Source organism: Hemibagrus wyckioides, linkage group LG24 (assembly GCF_019097595.1).
Source record: "Hemibagrus wyckioides isolate EC202008001 linkage group LG24, SWU_Hwy_1.0, whole genome shotgun sequence".
NCBI lineage: Eukaryota > Metazoa > Chordata > Actinopteri > Siluriformes > Bagridae > Hemibagrus > Hemibagrus wyckioides.
The window spans coordinates 2,488,527-2,515,029 of NC_080733.1; the positions used below are offsets into that span (position 1 = coordinate 2,488,527).

The following is a 26,503-nucleotide window of genomic DNA, read 5'->3' on the forward strand; positions in this document are numbered from 1 at the left end:
ATGGTCATTGCGGCTGACAAGTGAAGCATTAGTGGGGGAAAAAAACGCTGGACGCTTAAGGGGTTCCTGTTTATTCAATGGGTTCCTTTATATTGGTTGGGTGATTAGTGCATTTGCTGTGCACTTGTGAGGTTGGGGTTTGATTCCCACCTCCTCCCTGTGTGTGTGGGGGGGTTTCCTCCAGGCACTTTGGTTTCCTTCCTCAGTCCAAAGACATGTGTTGGAGATTAATTGGCATCTGTAGCATATGAATGGGTCCCCATTTGTGCCCCAGAAAAGACTTCAGGTTCCTCGTGATCTTGTGGATAAACACTTCAGAGAATAGTGTGGATGGATGGAAATATTCAGACTGTATGCTTTTCTGTCTCGTTTTCCTCAGTGTTTGGTGTGCTGTTTGTTCTGAGATGCTTTTCTGCTCACTACGGTTGTAAAGGGTGGTTATTAAAGTTTCCTCTGATATCTTTCATCAGTAAGCCGCAGAACCAACTAGATATTTTTTGTTCTTCTTGCCTTTCTGGGTAAACTCTAGAGACATTTGGGTGTGAAATTTAAACCAGTCAGCGACAAACATGCTAAAGTCAGAGTTACAGATTTCACATTTTCCCTGTTCTTATGTTTAATGTGAACATTATGTGCTTCTCTTGACTTGTATATGCATGATTTTATGCATTGTGCCACTGCCACATGATTGGCTGATTGGATCATATTAAAGTGATTGATGAATGGAAAATCAAACTGCTGATTGCATGTGCAATTTTTTTTTTTGACAGCATGAGCATTTTTCTCTTTGAACAAAAGCGAGAGATATTTCAATTTGAGCATAACAATAGATGTTCCAACTTTCCCTGATTGGTACAGGATTTGGCATTGTAGTGCCCTGCAGAAACTGAGCAAACACAACATAATGAACATTCTGCAGGTAATGGGTCTGTTATACAAACAAAACCACATGGTTACATCTGTAATTTAGAAAAATGTGTTATGTTTATATATTAAGCTTAGTGGTTTTTGGTGATTTGTTGGTGTTTGGTTTGAGTCAAGCGATGGAAGGAAGGAGTTACAAGCTAAAATGTTAAACCATCATGCAAATGTTCCTTCATTTGAACTTTTACTTCAGTATTAGAAGAAGAGGAAATTGCTGCAAGCTCTAATCATCACGGTCCATGCAACAGTTGGCAAATAGGTCGTAATTTGCAGTTAGTAGCAGAGCGTTCCCTAATGCTAATTTAAAATTGAGAAATTAAGAAGTTAAATTAACTAATTGGCACAAAACAGAGCGCTGTTTATTCCTTTATTGCTACACTACTACCATTTCTACTATTGCTACTATAGCTATTATAGCCACGAGCATCAATCTGTATGCTCCAAGCCACCACTCCCACCTTACATATAACAAAAATGAGATCTAAGAGATCAGACCAGGTTTTTTGATAGTATCAAAGTGCTAACCAAAATTGTTTGCTAAAAGCTGATGCTGATACATAATTTTCGAATAAGGTGATTGATAGATAGATTCACAGTTTCCAGCAGTATCCACAAACACAGGTAATAGAAAAAATAGGAAGGAATATAACAAAAATACTAAAAAACCCAAATTAGGGTACAAAAATATAACAAAAAATATATCAAATAACAAAATATTACACAATTTAACAAAATATAGCAGAAAAATACTAAATATAGAGATTTAAGGAATAAATATGGAGAATTAGATGAATAACAAATTAAGTAATGTGCAAAACAAGTGTTTAAGGTTACAGACCTAGTTGATGTGCAAAAATAATAAAAGAATAATAAAAGAATAACCCAGTCAATATAAATCTACTTACAGATTAGCAGAACAGTGTAGCACAGAAAATTTGTATTTGTCTGGTTTTGATGATTGTGGTGTATAAATAAATGAATTTTGTGAAAAACTCTATGACTGGTCTGTAAAAGGAAGCGATCATAAATTAAAATGGGCAAAGTTTCATCCAAAGAATCAACACAAGCAGAGATTTATTAGGCACCTTTTTTAATGAGATATGTTTGTTTTAATTAAAAAAAGAAACATGAAGAACATCCCGATAGTTGATTATTTTGAAGCAGTTGTCCTGTTTTTGCCCAGTACTTCTTTTTTTCGGAGGAGAAGCCTAACCTCTAAAATCCTGGCAAGCACATTAACACAAACTCATGATGCAAAAAAAGAAACAGACATGACAAAGGGTGCAGAGAATGAGCTCCATACTGACCTTGAGGGCACCTTAGGATATAGTTTAGTAGCTACACTATATAGCCAAAAGCCTCACGCCAATAAGTGCTTCTTCCCCAGACTGTTACTACAAAGTTTGAAGCACACAGTTGTCCAGAACGTCTCTGTTTGCTGTAGCTCTACAGTGTCCCTTCACTGTAACTAAGAGACTCGAACCCTGTTCCATCATGACAATGCCCCTGTACACAAAGCACAGAGCTCCATGAAGACATGGTGTAGAGGTTAAGGTTGGAGTGGAAGAACTGGAGTGTCCTGCACTGAGCCCTGACTCTGACTCAACCCCACTGAACACCTTTGGGATGAACTGGAACACCGACTGCATACAAAAATCATATTCTAGAATTATAAAGTTTTGAAGGTTAAACAGCATCGTAGACTAGAATACAAGCAGTGAAATGAAATGACTAAAGACGTACTTGTTCTGATTAGCTTCATTACAATTGTTTCATGTTGTACCAAAATATTATCACAAAAACACCCTAAATATTGTGATATTATTTGAAGGCTCTATCACATTTCCCTGTGTTGTCACCACTGACACCGGGGCAGAAACTGTGGCATGTGATATGTACTCTCTTACCAATCAATCACATCTGTCAGAACACAGATTGTCTGCTTTTTAAAAATATTTCTCCGCTTGCAGTGTGTCTGAGGAGAGTAAGCAGTAAAACTGGGTCTGTTATTAATGTGCATGTTTCAGGGGTCAGTACTTTCACATTCACGATTTCCATATTAGGTTCATGTGAATGCAGTGAATGAATGAATGACTGACAGAAAGAGAGAGAGAGAGAGAGAGAGAGAGAGAGAGCTCTGCTGGGTGCCCACATTGGAAAACAGAAAACAGAGAAAATTGTGCCTACTGCAGAGCAATCTCAACATAAATAGCTGGGCCAAGATTGCTTGTTGGCCGTTGGATATTATTTTTGTTAGTTTTTCGGGGCATCTTGTTTATCATGTCTGAGTTACTCCTTTATCAGGCAGTGGATCGGGTGGTTCACGTCATTTGAGGCTTGGGTTCATACATGTTTTATGCTTAGTTATTCTTTAGCTGTAGTTTATAATGTATGTGACCCCTTTAGTCAGAGCTCTAAATAATTGTTCAATGCCATGTGTAACTGCTAACTATTTAGTTGGAGTGCCTGATGTTTTTTTTTTTTTTCTGTTCGACATGCTCTCTTTGCACCAACAGGAATCAGATACATGGTTCACTCTCAGTAATGAGTACTATAGTCTTGTTTGTGAAGCCCTGACTCCTTGACGGTTGACTGTAATAGGGCATAGTGGCTGTGTGAAATGTGCTGTCTGCAGGCTGCAGAGCCATATACCAGGAAGCATGTGTAACTAATGCTGGCATATTCATTATGTTGCTGTCTGCAGAAATGGCTTAAAATCCAATCAAAGAGTGTGCCAGGGGAGAATGATGGGAAAAGAAGCCCGGCTGACATTTTGGTGATAGCTGACATGTTCTCTCAACAGGACAAATGCCTGTTCTGTTCAAGAGCCGGGCACAAATTACAGCAATTTCTGTCAGACTGACACTCGATTTTGTCACCTGAGAAATAATTTATACCCAAATCTGAACAGCTTTGTCGGCCATTTGCCCAGTGACTAACCATTTCAAGTGATTTACAAACAGATGATACACAAACAGGAGCAGTTTGGTTTCAAACCAGATTCTGATGTGTGCAATAACATGAAAATAAAGACAGTACAGTAATTCTGTTCCGATGCTTCACTTTCGTTCCATGGTTCCCTTCCACACAAAACTGAAAATAAACTGTGACAGAGAACCATGTGTGTGTGTGTGTGTGTGTGTGTGAGAGAGAGAGAGAGAGAGAGAGAGAGAGAGAGAGAGTGATGAAGAAGAATTGAGATTTAGGCAATAGAATTATGTATGAACCTTTACCTTTTCCACATATTAGTGACGTGTACAAACATATCTTTGCACAATCGTCTTCTTTCATGCTCGTGTTGTCTTCCATGTTCGCTCACAGACACAGAAAAAGTGATCCCACGATCAATACATGACTCCATGGATGAGCTTCTACACACAAATACGAACCTGGGGAATGCAGCATGTAAATGATGAGACATCAGAGAATATATCGCAACATGAATATTAATAACGTGAATCAATTTGAAATCACATCATTGTGCATCGGGTCTAATAATCCGGGAGTATATGATTCATTCATGTGAGTAATGATCATGCCAAAGGGAGGATATGTCACTGTCAACAGATTTGATTATCATTATATGCCACATTATATGCTAGTTAAAGTAGCCATAGTCTCACAAACACAAACACACACACCTATACACCACAATCTCACTGGCCACTTTAATAGAAACACTTGTACACCTGCATATTTATGCAGCAGCATGATGAGTAAAATCAATCATTCGATCATGTTCACATTAAACATCAGAATGGAGAAAAAACTGCGATATCTGCGACAATAACCCTGGCATGGATGTTAGTATCAGATGGGTTGAATATTTCACAATCTGCTTTTTTAGGATTCTAAAATTCTGGAGAAAAACATAAAAAAAAACCCATCCAGTGTACAGAGAGTCTGCAGGCTGAAACACCTTGTTGATTAAGAGAAATCAGATGGACTGGATGAATGATCAGACTGGATTGAGCTGACAGGAAGTCTGTAGTCACTCAAATAAACACTCTTTACATCTGTGGTGAGGAGAAAAACATCTCACAATGCACAGAATGTCAAAGGCTGGGGATGGATGAACTAGAACAGCTGAAGACTACTGTCCAGTTCTGCTCCCGTCAACTGAGAAGAAGAATTTGAGACTCTCATGGGCACAGAGGCACCCAAACTGGACAAGTGGTTTTTTTTAATCTAATCTTTAACTGTCCAGTTTGGGCAAAGACAGCCTCAGATTCTTGTTCTTTGCTTACAGAAGTAAAAACCAGTTTGGTCTTCTATTGTTGTAGCCCATCCACCCACAATGTTTTGTTCATGCTGAGATGCTTTTCTGCTCATCACGGTTGTGAAGAGCCACCTTATCCTTTTTGTTGTCCATTTTCCTCTGATCTCTTTTTATCAAAAAAACGTTTCCACCCTCAGAATTGACACTCACTCAATGTTGTTGGTTTTTCTGTGTAAACTCTAGAGATTGATGTGTGTGAAAATCCCAGGAGATCAGCAGCTTCTGAAAAACTCAGCAGCCCATCTGGTGCCAACATCCATGCCATGATCAAAGTCACAGAGATCAGACTTTATCTCTATTCTGATGTTTGATGTGAACATCAACTGAAGTTCTTGACCTGTATCTGCATGATTTTATGGAGTTTGCTGCTGCCACAAATGTGGTAGTGTACTTGTGTTTCTATTAAAGTTGTTAATTAAAGGTGTTCAGTGGGGTTGAGTCAGAGTCAGGGCTCAGTGCAGGACACTCCACAACCTTAACACACCATGGCTTCATGGAGCTCTGTGCTTTGTGTACAGGGGCGTTGTCATGCTGGAACAGGGGTTGAGTCTCTTCGATCCAGTGAAGAGAAACTGTAACACTACAGCACACAGAGACGATCTAGATAAGTGTGTGCTTTTGACTTTGAGGGAACAGTCTGGGGAGGAAGCACATAACGGTGTGAAGGCCAGGTGTTTACGGACTTTTGGACATATAGTTTATATATAATGGTCATAAGGTTCATCATGTTGTTAAGTTCTAATATAAAACAAGTTTACAGTGAAGAGAATGTTTAGGATAAAAATCTAACAGATGTGTAAGCAAGTGTTTTTAGGCTGTAGTAAAAAAAGTATTTTTTGCACAAAGTAAAAGTCTGTAATCCATAACCATCACCAGATGCTGAGCTTCTTCTCTGGCTCTGCCACGTCTTCAGCTGTCTTCACTTCCTGGTATTTCTTGGGGTGTTTTGCCTTCAGCAAGTGAAATGCATGCTGGTTGTTTTGCTTTTGAAGAGTCCATTTGCCTTGTAAAGCATTGCAAAATGAATTTTGAAGCCCAATCTGTTCTTGCTGTTTTTTTTTTTAGGCTTGCCAATAATTTACACTTGTGGTGAATCCTCTGTATTTACATTCTTGATTACTGACAGATACTCCTTCCTCCTGGAGTGTGTTCTTCATCTGTCTGATAGTTCCGTTGTTGTTTTTGAGGATCATGGAATCAAGTCTGCTGTCATTCACTGTATTTTCCATGGTCTTCCGGGCCGTTAGATATTCCAGAGATCATCAGAATGTCCTTTCTTTTTATTAATTATAGCCCATACTTTAGTTTTAATTTATATTCATTATTTAATTTCAACTCCAATATAGTTAATGATATTATCCTAATTGTTATGACCCTGTTTACAGTATATGTTTTTGTATTTATATGAAAATAAGAAAAAAAAAACCTTTCACAAGCATTCTTTCTGTAACATTAAAAATTGTAACCGGTGTTAAAATCATTTGATTGGATGTGTTTTGGCAAGGCCTGCCTCTGTTTCTACAGCCACATATATATGAGTGTGTCAGAGCACAAACTAAGCCCTTAGTGTACAGAAACACATTTCAAAGTATGTGGAGCGTACTGAAACAATCCTGCAACATTGAGGGGCCAAATAAACACAGTGGCTTCCTCGCTCTTGAAATGGTAGAAATTCAGATCCACCAAGACTCACGGAGAAGTAAGGGGGGGAGAAGTGCTTTACTTAGAAAAGACCCAAAGGTAGAACAGATGGAGCTCCACAGGTCGTGTGTAGAGATGGGAGAACCTGCCAGAAGGACAGCTATCACTGCAGCACTCCACCAAACTACCCCCAGAAACAACTACCCAGTAAAAAGCACAAAATGATGTTCAGGTCACAAGAAACAAGAATTTATGGTCCAGTATAATCAAGACTGAGCGCCTTAGTATGAATGACGACTGGTAGAACTGCACAAAACTATGCGCTAAACTAATCACCTGGCTGACTTCATCCCTACAGTGAAGCACCGTAGCTGCAATGTGCTGTGTGGAGGTTTTCTTTTAGGTACAGAGACTCAGAGGCTTGCCAGAAACAAGAGAAAAAGAACAGATAAATGTACAGAAACATTGTCGAGAAAAATTGTCGGCTCAGGAGCCCAGGACATGAACTTCAGTATAATTCAGGATCAATAAAGTCTATCTATCTATCTATCTATCTATCTATCTATCTATCTATCTATCTATCTATCTATCTATCTATCTATCTATCTATCTATCTATCTATCTATCTGTCTGTTTAAATTCTGGACAAGGTTCACCGAACACGATCCAAAAAACACAGTCAAGGCAATGCATTATAATCAAGAAAAATTTGGAATTTAATACTTGTTAAAATTCGATTACTTGCATAAATATGATATTTCTTCCTCTATTTAAATTTTTTTAATACATTTACAAATCTATGTGAAAGCTTATTTATTCAACAAATATTTATTCAGGGAATTTTTTCTTTTTTTTTACAGAAATTATCTTTTAATCCTGCATAACGTACAGGGTGTGTGAGATGTTTGAGTATCCACATGTTTCCATAATCCAGATTTAGAAATAATACATAGTCTGATGTCATAGACAAAATCCACAAGGTAGCAGCATCCTACAGGGCAAATATTTAAAAAGCTAAGAGTGAAAATCATGGCAAGGCTTATATATCACTATAAACTGTTGGAATAATGAATGTAGACAATGAGCGACGTAGTGCACTTTGTATAGTGTGACTGAGGAGGAGATGCTCAGTATTTGTAAGAGGTGGCTTCTGGTGGTGTGATGGAGAATTGTCGCTGTTTTGGGTGAGAAAACACACGTGACCACGACACAGACTGTCACAGACTGTAAAATGCAGTTATAATCACAAGACATTGGAAAAGATTAGACCAGTGGTGTCCAATCTGATCCGCAAAGGGTCTTTATTAGTGCAGGTTTTCATTTCAACTAAGCAGGAGCCTTACCTGATTCCACCTGTTTAATCAGTTGGCTTTCTGTAGACTCAGGTGTTTCTTCTGCTTAGTTGGAATGAAACTTGGACACCCTGGATTAGTCTAACATGAGAGACAGGATATAACACAGACAATACTATAGAATTCACCAATTACACAGTACAAAGATTACCTAGCTGTGTTTTATTCACAACACCATTACCAAAAAAATATCTATAAACATGCTTCTGTGCTGTTTCTTAGTCCTTTTCAGAGTATACGGGGTCATGCATGTACTCAGCAGGGCAGTTAGAAATAACGGACAAAACATCTGGCTGGTTTCCAGTAGTTAATTTGCCATGCTGCAGCATACCCTTCAATTAACCAGCTGTCTGCTGCTGGATCAGAAAATCTCCTGAACAGTTCTGTGACTGGACAAGCCTTGAACGCTTCGTTTAAAAAAAAAAAAGCAGAATAGAAATAAAATCCAGTGGAATTCCTTTATTAAGGATTATTGAAGACGTGCTAGACATGCTTAAATATTAGCAATTAGTTTAGACTATAACAAGTTTAAAGGGTTCAGCAAGATTAAGGTCCTTTAATGGAGATGGTGTGTAGAACAGCAGCTGACAAACACATGATACTAATAATAAAGTTCTAGTTATTTTAAGATAGCTGTAGGAAGAAAAAAAAGCAAGAGGTAGTACTAAGTGCTAGTTCTCAGCAGTGCGCAAATCAATCAGTTAGAGTATCAGTGACAACCTTTTGAATCATAAAAGGCTAGAATAATGGTAAGTAATACACAAAATAAAGTGCATCAGCAGCTACACTCAGACAGATTACACCACTGGCTATGTGGACTATGTGTATATGTGTGAGAGCTAATAACCCCTGGCTTCTTTATATACATTTCCTTTACATGCACATCAAATTTTATTCTATATTTTCATCGAAAGAAGCTTGCCTTGTTCCTCATCCCCTTGGCCTTTCTCTTCGATTCATTTCAGAAAGCAACCAGATCAACAATGTGAGTCCAGGATCAGGCCTAATGCAGGCAATGACCCCGTACCCCACACTGGGACAGGTCTCTCACACCTATGAACAACCACAGCCTGTCAAGGAGCTCAACAAATATGCATCGTTGAAAGCAGTAGGTAAGTGTGCTTAAGTACTTAGTCTGCATACCTTTGCCTCTATCTGAAACAACCTGACAGAATTCATTCCAAGCATTTGCTGTAGCTGGGAAGCTTGTTAAAAGATGTAGGACAGAGTACACAAGTTTGGTCAGAAATTTCAAGTTTATTTTTTTTCCTATTGTTTTTCTTCTGATAAATATGTTAGCTAAATTCTATTACCAACATAAATAGTAAGTATGATCTAAGAGTCAGGATTGTTTTTTATTATTTATACCTTATTGATTAAAATGGACAAGTTATGATCATCAGTAATTGAAATTCATCTGATTTTCGTAGGTTATGTGCCATTTACTTAATGAGCAACAAAAAAAAATTATCAATACCTAATTCACACACAACATTGAGATTTAGTTACTAACGAAATAGAGGAATTTATTTCAGTTAATTTCACCAAGAGATTATTCAATTATCAGAAGAAATAGTCAACAAGGTATCTAATCATAGAAGTAGTAGTTTGTTGCAGTTGTATAAGAGAGAAAGATGCTTTATTGATACTCTTATTCTGTATTTTGTTTTGTTGAAGGTGTATGTAGAATTTAAAATAAATGAATAAATACACATTTTAGTTTGTTTAAAGGAAATTTGCCTAATATTAAAAAAATATATAGATCAGATATTAAACCCGCAATAAAATCTATGATGGTGAGTTTTCGGAGAACATTTAATATGGATGTTTAATATAAAATAAATTAATCTGCATCAAGGTCCAGCTCATTAAAAGATGTTAGTTGGCAGACAACTGTCTGAATTTCAGGACAGATGCTGGCAGAAGAAGCAAAATTCATAACGGCGGATATCTTTCCAACACAGTCAATCGCACCCAAGGTTTTCCTCCAGGTAATCCATTAAGTGCTGCCTCTTCAGATGGATTGTTGAGGAAACAAGTCAGAGAAGGCGGCAGTCTAAAGAGAAATAAAATGTTTGGCCCATTGCTGACTGAGACATAGTGCTCGGAGCCACTGATATTTGCTAATCTGTGGGTATTGATGTACATGAATGAGCCTTGTTCTCCCAGGTGACCCTCCTGTCTCTGCTGCCTGCCTTGTTTTGCATGCTGATCTGCCTGAAGCTAAATGTTAGTTCCAAGCAAGCAAGGACTCAAGAAGGTGTAAGGGTTAGAAAGGTCACTTGAAGGATATTTAATTAAGCAGTCTGAGATATCGTACACACTTCATGCACATATATGCCATTCCAATTAGAGCTGAAGACAGTATCGAGGTGATAGCAGTGTGTGAAAGGTGGGAAACTTATATCTCACCCTGGCTCACTGGGGATGGGCTAAAAAAACTGAAAGAACAAAAATGATCAAAGAAAAATGCTTGCTATAACCGCATCAACAAATTTAGATCAACAAAATTCATATGGGTTTAACACTGTTTTATGATTACCCGAAAGAATGTTACCATCTCCAAGGGTTTCATCCATTACTGTCTGTGCTGAGCTTTGCATATTCGTTCCTTGTGGGTTTCCCCAGGGTTTTCTGGTTTCTTTCGACCTCACGCCCAGTGTGCCTGGAATGGATATTGGTTCCACTGTGACCTTTACCAGGATAAACTACAATTAATGAATAGATGCTATTTATGGATGCATGAAAATAACTAGAAACATTCTGCAGTCAAATGTATAATTAAACATAAATCTCAGACCATTTAGATACCTTAAAAAGCTAACATACGCCACTTGCCACATTAAGTCATTATTTTCCCATAGCTACTCCTTCTGCTTGTAACTATGTACATAAAATATTTTCCTTAGCCTTCTTGTTATGACTATATTTCTCAGAGGGACTGAGTTTAATGTGTGTAGAGCTGGCTCCAATTAAGTCCTCATTGGAGAAAAGCAAACTACAGCATGTTTGCCACAAAATAACCTCACAGTTTTGCAGATTTGCAGATTTTATTGGCTCACTTTGAACATCCATTATTTGTTTCTGCTTGTGTTTTCAGCTGAGAAAGCTAACGAGAACTTTTACACAAATCGGAGACACGGGGCGGAATTGACGACCAAAGGCACGCTACCCCTGCACCCGGTGCAACTGGAGCCTGAGCCGACCAACCCTTATAGCCCAGAGCTGCCTTGCCAAAAACAAAATGGACACAAGGCAAAGAGCGTTAAGGTGTCGGGCTCACATCCACTGCCCTATAGCTCCAACACCATTTCCGTCCCAGGTATGCTGAGGAGCCGGGAGGGATCAGATGCTCTTGGGCGTCGCCACACATATGCCCCTAAAAAGCACAGCACGCTACTGGAGCAGGTCAATGAGCTGAGCTCACCAAGCCAGCCTTACCTGCCTCCTCACCCATACTTCATCACCAACAGCAAGACTGAGGTGACTGTGTGAAAGGGATGACACAGCCAGCTGACCTGAGCCAGACTAGAGCAATCAAAGAGGGAGAGAAAGAGTTCAGGACGTCTGAGATTTTTGATTTCTTATGGCCTGGCATTGACAGAGCTGCATCTGAGCATCTGCCTGGGCCCCATGTGTAGGATCTGTACTTTCTTTCTTTTCAGGAATGACTGTGCATGAAAAAGGATGGTGTAGAACTCATTCTGGAGCAAACAGCAGTATATTTTATAATCTGTACTCTCTTTGTTTCAGTTACTGTAATGTCTGCATTATAATGCAATTTAACAGTATAGTTATAAGCTTATGACACAAACAAACAAATTGTCCAGCAGAGTATAAAATTGTAATGCAGTTACACTCATCTGCAGTGCATTATGGGAATGGTGGCACTCTGCTCAGTAAGTCTGTAATGCTGTATACAGGGCTGCATAGGTCTGGGATACACAGACAGCAAGGTGTTGGAGTACCTGAGGCTTAAATGTGGCAGAAACCCAATAATGCTGGACAGTTCATTTTTACTTAATCTTGTCTAGTTCATTTTGATATTGTCTCGGAACAGTGTGTACCAAAACCTCTGTACTGATACATCGTACATCTGAAAAACCTGGAGCTTGTCTATCAATCTTGGCATCTAAAACTTTGTGCTGTTTTAAGGCAATTCCAGTGTTTTGTCACGAATGAATATATAGGACTCTATTTCATGCAGAAGTAAGTGTAATTTGCTTATTTGGTGCCATTTTAGTTGGGCACAAGACATTTTTTTCACATTTGCTCACTGTTGCTATTATGAGGGATATAAATGAATGATGGTAGAATGGCAAAAAGTGGGTGTGTCATTTGAAACCAAAATGGTCCAAAATATGCATGTGCATTACCCACTCCCGAGACCTATTCCTAAGATAAGACTGTATTTTTTCTATTTGACTTGAGAATCCACTTCTTTACAACCTTGATTTGTGGATGTTCACAATTTACAGTATATCACTCCACTTCACACTAAATTTTAAATAATTACAAGAGTTTTCTTATCTATAAACAATAAGAGCGGTAGTTACGGATATAGTGCACCTGTGCATGCATGTCTAGAACTTCAACAAGTCAAAGTGACAGTAGTGTAGTGTTTCCTAAAAAAATAACTTCAAACCATGGCACATCTTGATAGGGACTGAGCAGTCAGCCATTTTATAGGCTGTTGGTGAACAAATATCATCTTCTTCCATTCCTTTTATTCTGGTGATCTCCTGGCAAAAAAAAGTCTTTCTTCAGTAATACTAATTACACTACATGAGGCAGAGGTCCAACACCAGGGATTTAGTGGAGCCTGTTAGATTGAGGCATCTACAGTAGCTTTCAGAAATACTATCATGGCTATTCGCTGTGCAGTTGGTTAGATAAAATTACCCCCAGTTTTAGTATAGATGGCCAATAACCAGAAACCCCTCCAAGAAGCCTAGCACTTGTGCACTCCACTGGGTCCAGTTGACAGTGCACATAACATTTTTGGAACCGTTTCTATATAAAACAAGGCCCACATACTATGTGCTCTAGTATTTAGGATAGTTCCCTTGACTGCTACACAGTAGTCATTAAGTTGCCCACAGCTCTCAGGGACCAAAACCACAGGCACAGAAGACTCTCTGGGGTGCCACAGCTCCCCATTCATCTCAGACAAACCAGGGGTGAGAGTAGCCAGGCAATCACAACAACTAGCAAGACAAGCATTGGTCACCAGGGTTTTACTAGCCATTCCGGGGCCATGAGTAAGACTCTGTGGTTGGCTTGCTGAACTTCTAAACCTCATTCGACAATGAGCCAATTCAGTTTTAGCAAATAGGTCGATCTGTACTGGGCCAGGGTTTTCCCAGATCTTCTGCATGACCTTGACAACATTTCCAATGCCCCATTGTGCAGAAGGTTGGTGGTCAGTGGTGGTTCTGAAGTTGGTATAGCCTGACAGCTCTAGCTGTGAGTTGGTGAAGGCTCAGTACTCCATGAAGGCTACTGAGTCACGTAGTTCAGCTGCCAGTTCATCCTTTGTTTGAAAGCCTTATCCCATTGTCTTGCTGCTTAATTGAGAACCATGGGACAGCTTGGATACTCATCTTTTAGAAAAGCTCGGATGAAGATCTCAACCATTGTGTGGGGCTTCAGCCGTAAAATGATCCAGGTCTAAAATGAAACTATGTCTGAAGTTGAGATGTTTATATGCTTGAAGAGAACCTTGCAGCATTTCTGTTTTTTTGTTCTGTGTGTGAGCTGGTGATTAAAGCTCGCAACTTGGGCCTGATGAGTTTGATACAAATGCAGTAAACTGCAGTAAAATGCAGTTGGGCTTCTGGATTCCCAATCCTAAGTACATGGAGGATTAGGATGATCTTAGTATGTCTACTTGAATCAGTAGCCACAGATTTAAAAGCTGAATTCAATAGAGAAGCAGAGGTTTACCTTTATGCCATTTGGTTGACCTCCTTATCCAGAGTGACTTCAATTTATCTAATTTTTATACAACTGAGCAGTAGAGGGTTAAGCCTTAAGGCCCAGCAGTGGCAGCTTGGTGGACCTGAGATTCAAACACACATTCTTTCCATCAGTCCAACACCTTAACCACTGAGCTACCACTTTAGATTTGGTTGGAAGGAAGTGAATGTAGAGAAAAAATGTAGTGAAAAACAGTAGGTGCCAAGGTGAATGAAGCCCTGCTCCAGCCCTATTGGTACCAGCACCGAGGGACATGGACAGGTAAGGGGCAGTAGGTACTTAGGTGAGGATGCTTTCAACACCAAAAAGGTCATGGAAGGGCAGAGTGCAGATAGCCCCGGTGAGGGAAATGTTGGACACACAAGCTGCTATCCTGTTGCCCAGAGTGACCAAGTGACAGACAGGCAGTCAGCGGTGCAGGGGCAATATCTAGCAAATCACAGCACAACTCCTCGAACAAGTATGAAATCGTAATAATCACCATGGTGCTGAAGAACAAAAGAAGAAAACAGGAGGCTACAACAGTAGTCTCAAGCTGCACAAAATAACATATATTAACATATAAAACTTATAAGTAGAGAAAAGAAGAAGTAGTGATGTGGTATGAAGGTATTTAAAACAAATGCTATGTCTGTTTGTCACTTTGTTATTTAGTTGAAGATCTTGGCATGCATGTCCAGAGAATATCAAGGAGTTATGCTTGGTGGTTGCACTGGATGAAACAGAACAAACAACTCAACGCTGTGGTCAGTAAATGACAATTAATTTGAATTCTCTTATGAAGCGCCTTCGAGGGCTGAAAAACAAACCCCCACAAATCTAAGCAAACACTAATGACAACACCCATCTAAACTTTTGCTAACACACATTCCTGTTGTAAATACTCAACATGACTTCTTGCGTTACTGTGGCGTTTCTAAAGTGCATTTTTAAAAACTTTTCCAGTAAAATTACCAAATCACAGTAATCATAAAATAAAAGGACCATCCAAGTATCCAAAACTGCAGGATAGCCGTAGCCACTTGCAGCATCCCTGCGACAGATATCATTCAACCCTTTCTTGGCTCAGAAGCTGTTTACATTTTCTCTTGACATATTTTTATGTCAGAACTAAAAACTAAAACAGTTCTAGCCAGACATTTTCAATTGGTGTTTGATTGGATTACAGAGCCAATGACGCATCACATATACGCTTGTATGAGTGAATATGACTTCTCATCAAACCGCTGGCCTGCCATGACATTTGACAGGGAGAAACCTGCCTCTGCTCTCAGCTGATTATAGCGCCCCCTTGCTGCAACCATCAGAATATAGCTTGTGCTTGTGGCGTTATAAAATTTGCCGTGACACATTTCTGAATGCAACAGCAAAATTTATTTTGCATCGCTCAAATCTCAGTGGTTTCTGTAGATTGGTAGTGTTTGTTTGAGCCCTTTGCTGTGCTTCTGTTTTGAATACAGTTGAATTCTACACAAGCTGTTAGACACACCATGAAAATGTACGCATCTACAGAATTTTCAATTTCTCTCCACATCCAAGATCTATTAACTCTACATACTCCTATCTACAAGACATATGTGAAACTCTAACAGTGTGGTCATGGGGCTTTAGTTCTCCAGCAATATGTAGCACTTTGAAAAAAATATAGACAATAAGTATAGAGAATGTGTTTTGCGAAGAAATGAATATGTTGACTTGGTAAACATGTGTTTGCGTGCACTGTGATGAGACATTACAGAAGCGTTCAGTTCCACTCAAAAACGTGAGAAATCGGCACTAATAGTGTTTTGTAAATAAGCTGAATATAGCTTATATACTATAAAATTTCAAAAAGATTTTAAATATGTTTATCAGGGCAAGAGTAGGATGGGTGGTGCCACAATTATTACTTGTTATCAACTTTAATACAAAGCTTAGTCTAATCTGTGATTTCCATATCAACAGTTATATCATGATCTCAGTATTATAAGCTTCTATCTGCCATTGTGGTTGAAAATGAATCAAAATAACAAGAACAACTTAATCACTGGGTAATACTTAATGCTAATCTGGTGTTAGACAGATTAGACAGTCTCCAGCATGGGGGAAATCTAACACTGTAATGCTAATGCACTATAATGCTAATATTAGCATTACATAGTAGTAATGATTTTAGCTAACTACAGTATACTACAATGTACTGTGCCTAATATAATTACCTGAAACCTTCAGTTTAAACAGGGCTTAAGCAACTATCTAACAAATTATCTATTGTCTGTTCTGATATATTTTAAGATCGTTAAATTGCTGTTTTAAGGTGAAACTAAAAATAAAATATCTAATTTAAAAACTTCATCTTCAGTTTTTAGAAATTTAAATATCTTGTATTTTAGAACTTAGAGAAGACATTAATAGAAACAAAACTTATTAAAAAGTATAAATGATTATAATAGGCAAAATGTCTGAGTTTATTAGCAGATATCAGATATTTTATGAGATTATTTACAAAGAAACAGCTAGATAGAAAATCATCCAGCATTGGATTTTTACAGAATATCCTCTCTTTTAAACACCTCAGACTTCCCAAACTGTAAATCTGAAGTAACCTTGATGTCCTGTACATATAAATTTCAAGACCACACAGATAGAACCTTATATTACTAAGTCCATGATATGGGAAATAAATCATTTGAGACTGTTGTGTGACTGTTCTCTTTTCGGTCCTTTTTATTTACAGGAAAAAAAGCAATATTACTTATATTACAATAATCATTAGAATACCCATCAATACTCATCACTGTATGAAATGGACTGGTGGGCAAAGGGCTTGTGGAAGGAACAGAAGTTCCTTCAGCTATCGTTTATAATGTCCTACAGTGTTTTAACTTTCACACACTGTTTGATTAAAAACGCACTCAGTATCACACAATAAGTTTTATATAGGAATAGCTCTTCATTAGCGATGAATGGAAAGAAAGTATCCCTACCTTTGTCTCTAACCAAGAGGAAATATGCACTCTCGGTGCACAGCTGAAGTGAATTTGGTGTCATTCAGTTTATATTTTTTATTTCCCTTCCTCATGTTTTCTCTTTAATTCCATTCAGTCTCTATATTAGTCTGATATCTGTATATTTAAACCACCGCATGTGTATTTTGGACAGTTGCCACTGAAAATGAAACGACACACATTTGTATTACACAATTGTTATATATTTTAGAGACTAGTGCTAAAATATATAACATTCAATCCACTAACAGAGAAAACAAAACTTATAGAAAACAGCTATAATTGAGCTGATTGTTACCAAACGCCATATAAAATCTGTAACTGAATAAAATCATCTTCAGCCGCTGTACGTCTCCATAATCAGGAAGATGCTAAAAATGTACAATGCTGGGGTTTTATACCTTGTTTTTGTCCATATGCTGTTGTTAAAAATGAAATATCAATGTCTAGTACCCTAAAACATTTCTGTTCATTATTGTATCTCATTAGCATCTATGTCTTTCTCATCTGTTTCTGTACCTTATGGCTGAAAAATATACTGTAGAATTTCCAGAAATAAACGTCACATGGTGTATTTATTTATTTATTTTTTTTGGAAGTCATGAGGGACATTTATAAAAGCAATTAGGATGAGAGTCAGTAGAGATGGTAGCTACATTTCCACATTTCTTTGCAAGTTGTTGTTCCTTCTGTAGATTCCTTTGTTAAGCACCATAACAGACAATTTAATTATCTCTAGGAAAATAGACTTCCAGTGGAAACACTACTGGAATTATAATGTACTGTATGTAATGTCTAAACCCATGTCAGGATGAAGTCTCTTTAAGCAATGGTTCCAAAAACACCACCATCCCAGGCTTTGTTACTGTCATGACTTTATTTGCCCCGTTCAGGCAGTTGGTGTTGTGTTCAGCTGGAATGGAATTTAATCTCCTGCTGATGCTGATGTTAGAAAAAAGGATTCAGGATTTTCTCGACCACCTCAGAGAATGGGTCTGTTCATTTTGTAGAACTATTAAGCTCCTTCTAAACATAATGTTTTACCTCATATCTAGGCCATGCTTCTGTTATAGGATTGTTCTTGTAACTGCATATATATTAATCTTCACATAGTCTTTTTAAATATCATTGTTGGTGTCTTTCCTCTAATATTTTTGGACTAAATATTCTTTATCACCCAGAGAGATAGAAGTAGTTCAGTCTAAAGATGCTTTTGTATCACTGACTACATTTACTTCTTAGAAGTGTAGAAGAAGGTGGAGTGCTTATTTTTAAATGAATGCTATATGTATGATATGAGGTGTAATTACATTGTGTATAGTCTCCATCTATTCATTGAAATATAAATAAATTCACCCAAAGTACCACAAACTCACAAGTTTTATCACTTTTGAATTCTGCATCTGAAAAGCATAGTTTTATTTTTGTACATTCAGACAAAGTGAAGTAAATGTTAATGACTTTGTGAGGAAATTTGATGTTTCATTGCATTTACGTATTATGTTCTTACACATTTGGTTGAGTACAAGCACCATGTGATGAGTTCCGCATGTTCAAATCTTTCCCCATGTTATATAAAGCAACACTTATGCAATTTGCCATGTGTTGCATTATGGCTATTCTGCCAAAATGATGCACGGCTGGCCAACACTTTAACTGCATGTGCTCATCGTTGGTCGTGCCGCTCAACCCTCAAATCTGCGTCACTGCCACGTCGACTGTGAAAAGGTGAAATAATGGCTGCTGGTTTGACGTTCACTCAATCCGCTTCGTGTCTATTAAAACATTTTAGATTGTGAATGATAGATGATTTGAACAGAAACAAAGAAAATTAGACTGAAAAATTTTGGCGTCATATAAAGAATTCTTAATATTAAAAGAAAAAGGGAAAATCCAAATATTTTACAGTTCTTTCAAACCCAAATAATCAGGTTAAGTCTTATTAGCTGAAGAGTAGTAAGAGTTTGTCACATATAAACAGCTCAAGGGAACGCTGATTAACAATTAATTGTGTTGTGTTTGACTGTTTTAGCATTCATTATCATTCATTAGCTCAAACTGTCTCCATTCGCAACCAAGAGGATCCAACATGTTAGCGTATTACATATATACGACAAATCTCATCTGCTAATCAGGTCTGATTTTATTTTCTAAGGCCAGAAAAGCAGGAACAGTAACGATGTTAATGCAATCAACTCTGTATTATGATGTTGCACAAAAGGGCTGATATTTCTACAGAATGCCAGAACTGTGACCCAATTCTTGGTGGATTACTAATGGAGTTTGTATGATGACAGACAGCAAACGGTTTTATATCTCAGGTAACGGTTGCGGCAAATAGCTTGGGCTGTGCAAATTATAAATATGTAAAATTACTGTATAGTAATAACGGATTTAAAAAAAAAAGGAATAGTGATACAGTAACTACATATCACAGAGTAGCTTAATGGATGCTAAACAGCGTAAATTGTCCGATTTAGTTGTCTGTTTTGTAATTTATATATCAAACGTGATGGTATTTGAAGAATAGTTCAGTAACAAAATGCGTTGAGAGTAAAACATAGTAGTAGGCAACACAGTAAACAAACACAAACCAATTAGTGGACCCAGACTCTGTCATTTGGCTGTACTATAATGGAATATTATTATGTAATCAATGTCTGTTACAAATGTTTGACCATGATTTAATAAATCACGCTCCTCTTTTGTCCTGAACATGTTCTGGATTGAAAAACTGGACAATCATAGAACCATGAGACTTCTTATGGTCCAAACATGTTCTATACAGGATGTCAGCCTTGATTTTATTTTATTTGTTTATTTTTTTTTACAATAATACATGTATCATTTCTACGTGCTACGATGAAGCCCTGTTGTACTGTTCCAGTTATAATATGTCTTTACAATAAACCTGTCTTCTCAAACTTTTGAGAGTTAAATTCTGGGTGTTTGTGTATCTCAAAGATACAAAACTAGACTTTGATGCTAGGGTTTGAAGAATACACAGCTTCCTCTATTGCTATATTTATTCTGAGTTCATTCGCTGTTAATTATCTATCACTGACATTACTTAATTAAGCAATGAAGTCTTTTGGCTGTTTTATTCCAAATGAAGAGCCACTACAAGGAATACTACTGTCCTGTAAACTGATCCTGCTCTGGTCTCTAAGATCTATGAGCATTTGTTTGTTTGCCAAAACAGAATGGAGCAGACTGAAGCAGAATATTGAATTTGTATAAACAACATCTCTAAATAGAAAGTATTAGCTGTAATGTACAGTATATCTGAGCAAAAGGTGAGATGATTCTTCAATTCTTCAGACAGAGCGAGCAAATTGATTTTTTTTTTTTTGAACTCGGTAGCATCGCAAAGCCTTAGGGACAGGACATCCTGCCTGGAGTCTGACTGTGGTCTCTGTGCACACAGATTCCTGTCATTACCACAAAGTATACGGAAGTGTGTGCTGTGGAAAGATTGGTCAATAACAGCATTTCTCTTCTCTGATCCATATCAAAGGCCTGGATGGGCTGTGAAATCTATTCTATTTTTAAGTAAAAGAACACTTTTGTCCTGAAGCAGTGCTATTTTTTGCATCAGACACTGAAGTATTAACCTAGATACGAAGGTAAAATTGCATATCAACAGCATGACTGCCTGTTGTAATTTTCAAAGTCCTCCTCTTTGGCGACAAGGACAGTTCTGCTTTTCCCGTGATGCATTGCTTCAGCTGCCAAAAGTCTGGCTCACCTGCCCAGGCTATGGCCTCATTATGGTGGCTGATTAAAGCCCTTTAGTAATTAAGGTCAGAGCGAAGCTGTTTAGAAACAATGATAATTTACCACCGTAGTAGCAGGCAAGACCTCCCTCAGAGTGTTTAGTCACAAGACTGAGAGTAGATTTATCAAATGTAAGACCTGACTTGACTGACCTTTCAGGCAACAGAATTATTACGTTATAAAATGCCATCATGGATGACATAATCACAATAAGATGGCTAGCTGATACAGTATCTGAGCAGACGAGAGAATAGAATACATCAGAAAACAGGACAGTTTAAACTCCACTAAAACTTTTGCTTTGGTGATCTGACACAGCCTTTTAATGTCCAATTATTTTTTGCCTTATGTGTAATAAGGCATAATAAATATCTAGTACCTCTCACAGTATGTACAGTGCTGCTAGAAACCCTTGAGAGCCCTTTAAAAGTGTTGCATAAATTTGATCTGCAATGTGATCAGATCTTCATCTAAGCCAGATAAACAGAACCCAATTAAACAAAAGATGAAAAAGTTTTTACATTTCTTTACTGAGTAAAAAAATTCCATAATTTAATATCTTAACATTTCATCTCAAGCAGCAATAATAATTCAAATGAAGTTTCCTATAACTACTAATCCTGCACAAGGGGTTGGAGGAATCTGGGCCCATTCCTCATTACAGAACTTTTCAAAATCACTGATGTTTGGTGTATTGCATGAACTGCTTTTTAGGCCCACAACATTTCTATTGGATTAAGGGCTGAAGCTATTGTGCTGGGAGCAGGAAAAAATGGAGTGAAAGTGTAAGGATCTGAGGCCATTTGTGACGTCTAGGCGACTGGGTCAGCGCCTCTCCAACATCTTGTGGGGTGACAACTTGTGGAACATCTGTAGGATGTGCTGGACAAACAAGTCTGATCCATGGAGGCTCCACCTCACATCTTAGATGACTTAAAGGATCTGCTGCTGACGTCTTGGTGCCAGAAACCACAGCACACCTTCAGAGATCTTGTGGAGTCCATGTCTCTACACCTCAGAGCTGTTCTGGTGGCACAAGGAGGAACGACACCATATTAGGCAGGTGGATTTAATGTTATGGCTGATCAGTGTTTATACTGATATTATTGTACATTTGATCATTTTAAGTTTTAGGAAAATATTTGGAGGGTAAATAATTTTAGGATCATGGATATACAGTATGTCTATACCACATTCCATTCAGTTTCAACACAAACACATGCTTGTTTTATTGCCCTCTCAGATTCCTAATTCATCAGTGACCCTTTTGCTTTAGGGCAGCTGCATAGACAAAGATACAAGTTCAAAGAGGAAAGACATTTTTCCACTAGCTTTAATGATCTAGTCCACAGGTGCATGATAGCATCGCAGTAGTGTCATGTGAGAAATATACTGTTATTGTGGGTCTAGAGGACAAAACAGAGTGTATGAGTGTGAATGAAAGGGAAACAGAAATACGGTTGAAATACCACCTTACTTAAAAAACATACAAACAAGGAAATCCAGTTCCTTGTGTGTCTGTATGCCATTTTCAGCATAAAAATTCATCTTAAAATTCATGCCTTTGGTTAAAAAGCACGACCAGCCAAGAGCCAGTTCAGCATATTCTAGTAGAGTAAGTTTATTTTTCATTTTATTTTGCTCATCCTAACAGTCAGGGTTGGTGGATACCTTCTTGTGCACATGACTGGTCTCTAGAGTGTATTCCTGCTTGTACTCAATGTTCCCAGGCTCTAGATTCACTACAACTCTTAGGTGAATAAAGTGACAACCAAAGTATATATGAATAAATGACGTGCATGTGCAATGCAGAAAAAAAAATCATATTTGTGATACAATCCTTTATTAATGTTCCAATTAAAGTATATAAAGTTGCATCACAAAAATGATTTGCTCCAGCAGTTGTTCATGATTAAGGTGAAAAGGAAAAAAACCCAGAAGTGTTTGCTGTTCATGCATCCATTATGGGAATTTCTGTGTCAAGTGATGTGTGGGAGAGAGCATAGCAACAATATGAACATGCGCAGTGAAGTATGACATTAAAAAACACACACACATGGGTTTAGATCTGACCTTTTTCATAGTCATTGAATGACCAAGCATCAGATACATACTTGAACCAGGGCCACATATGAAAGTGGCTTGAATTTTTAAGTTCCTGTCTTCATATGTCTATGAAACCTCATCACATTTACGCAATACAGTGGTGCTTACAGCAGAACAGTTGGACTGAGATGCTGTTTATTTGTTTCATTTTCTATTATAAGTGGCTTTCCAGTTTAAACTTCATGTAAACCAGTAAAGTGGTTCTGCCAGAAAACTCTTTTATGTTTTATGGAGGTGATTCCTGTAATCAAGCTGTCAGGTTCAAGTCTATTATGTTTGAGCGTATTTTACTTGTTTTATTAAAATAAATTTATTTAGATCTTCATTAATCTGAGACTATAATAATGATGATGAAAGGAACCTGATTTCTAGTGATTGCTTATTTGCTCATTAGCATCTTGTTCTGTTAATTCATGCTTTGTTAATCTATGATGAGAAGATCTTATGTCAAGTCAGGAGGAGGGGATGCAAGCTTGGCGTGTGGCCAGTACAGACTTGTTCATCACCATGTTTGCTAAGACATATCACTGATCCTGGGCATGGTCCTGCACCCAAATTAGCACTTACTTACTTTAAGTGACAAACCACAGATATAGCTCTCTACTCCTTCTCTCCCTTGCTCTCACTCTCTCCTCACTCTCTCAAGATGAGGAGTGGGAGGAAAAATTGTCCCTGTCCTCTGCAGGCCACTATACCAATGGTTACAAATTATTACGACCGAATCGAGGAGCGTTTATGGTCAGCAGACCTCCTGGTCTATGGTTTTTGGATCATAACTGAATCAAAACCTGGGTCTGCATCTGCCAAACGAACTGCATTGGCATCGCCATCGCTCTGGATTCTGGGCATGAAACGTGTATTCACCAGATCAATGCTGAGGTATTGAGTACACTGAACCACATTATCTATAATCAGCAAACAACCTCACTCAGTCCCTAGATGGGGTTGCTTGTCCCAGCAGTATATGACTACAGATCATCCCATCTCATCCAAAACAATCAAAAACCTCTTTTGGAAGCCTCTGTGATGGACCTGATGACTTTGTTTGCAAACCCAATGATGCCTAGCAGTGTGAGGATTTTGCAAAGTGAGTAGCCAACAAAATCCTTACACTTTACTGCACCTTGTCACTTAAAGTGCTAATTTGGTTACAGGACCATGCCCAGGTTCAGTGCAAACATGATGATGAACAAGTCACATGCCAAGTTTGTATCACCTCCTTGATGGTTTCACCAGATAAAATGTTCAGGTGCTGTTATGAAATTTTGTCTTTTTAAGCTTTTGCGATTGCTGTGCATACAAGCAACACACTTGTAGCTTTATTAGTTGACAGCAGTTAATTATTCAGTGCTAAAATTGTTGTAAGACCTCCAGCACTGGTAGTCCCCAGACTGCTAAAGAGTCCCATTTAGTTCATCCAAAGCTGCTGGTGCAATGCTTCACATCTGAAAACTTTATTTAATTGGGTAACAACCACATCAGAGCAATGGATCGTGATACAGGCATACAAGCTTCATTTCTGCCAGCAGTCTCCAACCTTTTCAGGACTCAGGCACTCATCAGTTTCAAGTCTGCTGATCTGTTCCAGAAGTTTGTTCTGTCTTAGATAAAGACACAACAAAAAGTTGGTTTCTAAAACCTGACCAGGACAAAAAAACTACATGTTGAACCCGGCAGATGTTTTAGATTGGCTTGGAATCACAGGATTGGTCACAAAGGTCCAGAGGAGTGTGAGGTGTTGCCCTTCATGAAACCAGGACAGAGATACAGGACTGCCAAGCAGGATGACAAGCAAAAAAAACAGCTGCTTGAGAAACCAGCTACACTTCTTAAGCCGATATAGTTGTTCAGCAAAAAACTTCCATAACATGTGCAACCAAAACACAAAAATATCACTGTACACTGATCACGTTTCACATTATTACCCTATTCTGTCCATGACCAAGTTCAATATGTCTGCTTAGTATGGAACAGATGGAAGTGCATATGCCTCAGCTTTCACAGACCTGTCTGGAGAATAACAGGACTATTGATCATCTATGGATGCTTTATAAAATGTTTATGAGTGTGAAAGATTCACATAGGAATGGATGCTTTTTGTTGGTAAACATTAAAAACCAATACTACTGACACTCAAAACTTTTTGCACATTGAAAAAATTGCTGTTGATTATCTATCTGGTTCTATTATGAGGGTCATTCCTGGATCATAAGCAATGATTCACCCATCCATCCATTCTCTACACAGCTTATAGTACTAGTTCATGGGGAACCTGGAGTCTATCCCTCCCAGTTGACTTATGGCACAAGACAGGGTTCATGCTGGACAGGAAGCCAGTCTATTGCAATCACAAACTCTCATTCATACACTGCGGACTATTTAGGGGCAGAGATGGGACTCTAACCCCCAACCGTGGAGGTATGAGGCAAGCGTGCTAACTGCCAAGCCTATGCCAAGGTAACCCCCAAATATAGCGATATATAATGAGATATTGCTTAACATATGCCCAATAGTAACCAGTTAGATATTACCAGAAACAAACTGAACCCAAAGTACAGCATTGAGCTCACAATAAAATAAAAACATCACAGACTATGTAGTTAGCTCTTCATTCTTAGTAGCTTACTACCTACTTTATCAGAATGGTAGGCTTAGCTATTTTATATCCAGAGTTGCTTGTAATTTTACAGACTTGTAGGTTGACATTGTGTATAAAGGCTGAGAGATTCATTGTTAGCTGTTGGTACATCTCAGGTGGTGGATGAATTGTAGCAATCAACAACTCTAAGGACACACAAGTCAGATAATAACTTGCCTATATAACTTTCCAGAATTCAAGAGGAAAATGTTTTATCTACATAGAAAGAACATAAGAAACTCACGATGCACAACTGTGCCATCCTTTTATACATTTTAATAATCCTCTATTAAAAAACATTCTCAACAATGACCCTGCTATATTTTCCTACATGAGTAGATTTGTTACTTTTCTGATCAAAACATAAAGATAAGGGTTCTGGGTGCTTGGGCCCCTGAGATTTCTTACGTAATTCCATGTACATTGATGTACATACTTTCTCTGTGTCCTCAAAAGAAGAAAGCAAGGAAAGAAGGAGCCCCAACTGATGAAACTGAGAAACAAATTTAGAAAGGAGGGAGCACCATCTGTATGTTTTGGCAAAGCACAGCAAAGCACATGCAGCTTTCGCAGAACACTTGAGAAGTGTCTTAATGTCTATCAGACAGATTAACATGTAGGAATATGTCATTAATACTGTTACTTAAATCTGGCAGAGTTATATAGCTAAAACCACAATACTCAGTTTGGTCTTAATTTAAGAGCAAACTAATTCAGTTTCTCTACTTTAGACACTAGTTACTGAGTTACAGTAAATTACAGTCACAGGAGATCAAAATGAAAATTAATAGTAATATTATAGTAGTATATTATATGGTAA

The 26,503-nt window shown here is 38.0% G+C and overlaps 1 protein-coding gene across 1 annotated transcript in view; it reads left to right on the plus strand.

Moving 5' to 3' along the window:
* The window catches only part of shisa9b (shisa family member 9b), a 45,276-nt gene extending 25,190 nt beyond the window's left edge, over positions 1-20,086 (plus strand). The window contains exons 3-4 of the mRNA XM_058377326.1: positions 9,162-9,308; positions 11,297-20,086. Coding sequence (XP_058233309.1) covers positions 9,162-9,308; positions 11,297-11,691 — 542 coding nt within the window. The 3' untranslated portion in view covers positions 11,692-20,086. The remainder of the gene's footprint in view (positions 1-9,161; positions 9,309-11,296) is intronic.
* The last annotated feature ends 6,417 nt before the right edge of the window (positions 20,087-26,503 follow it).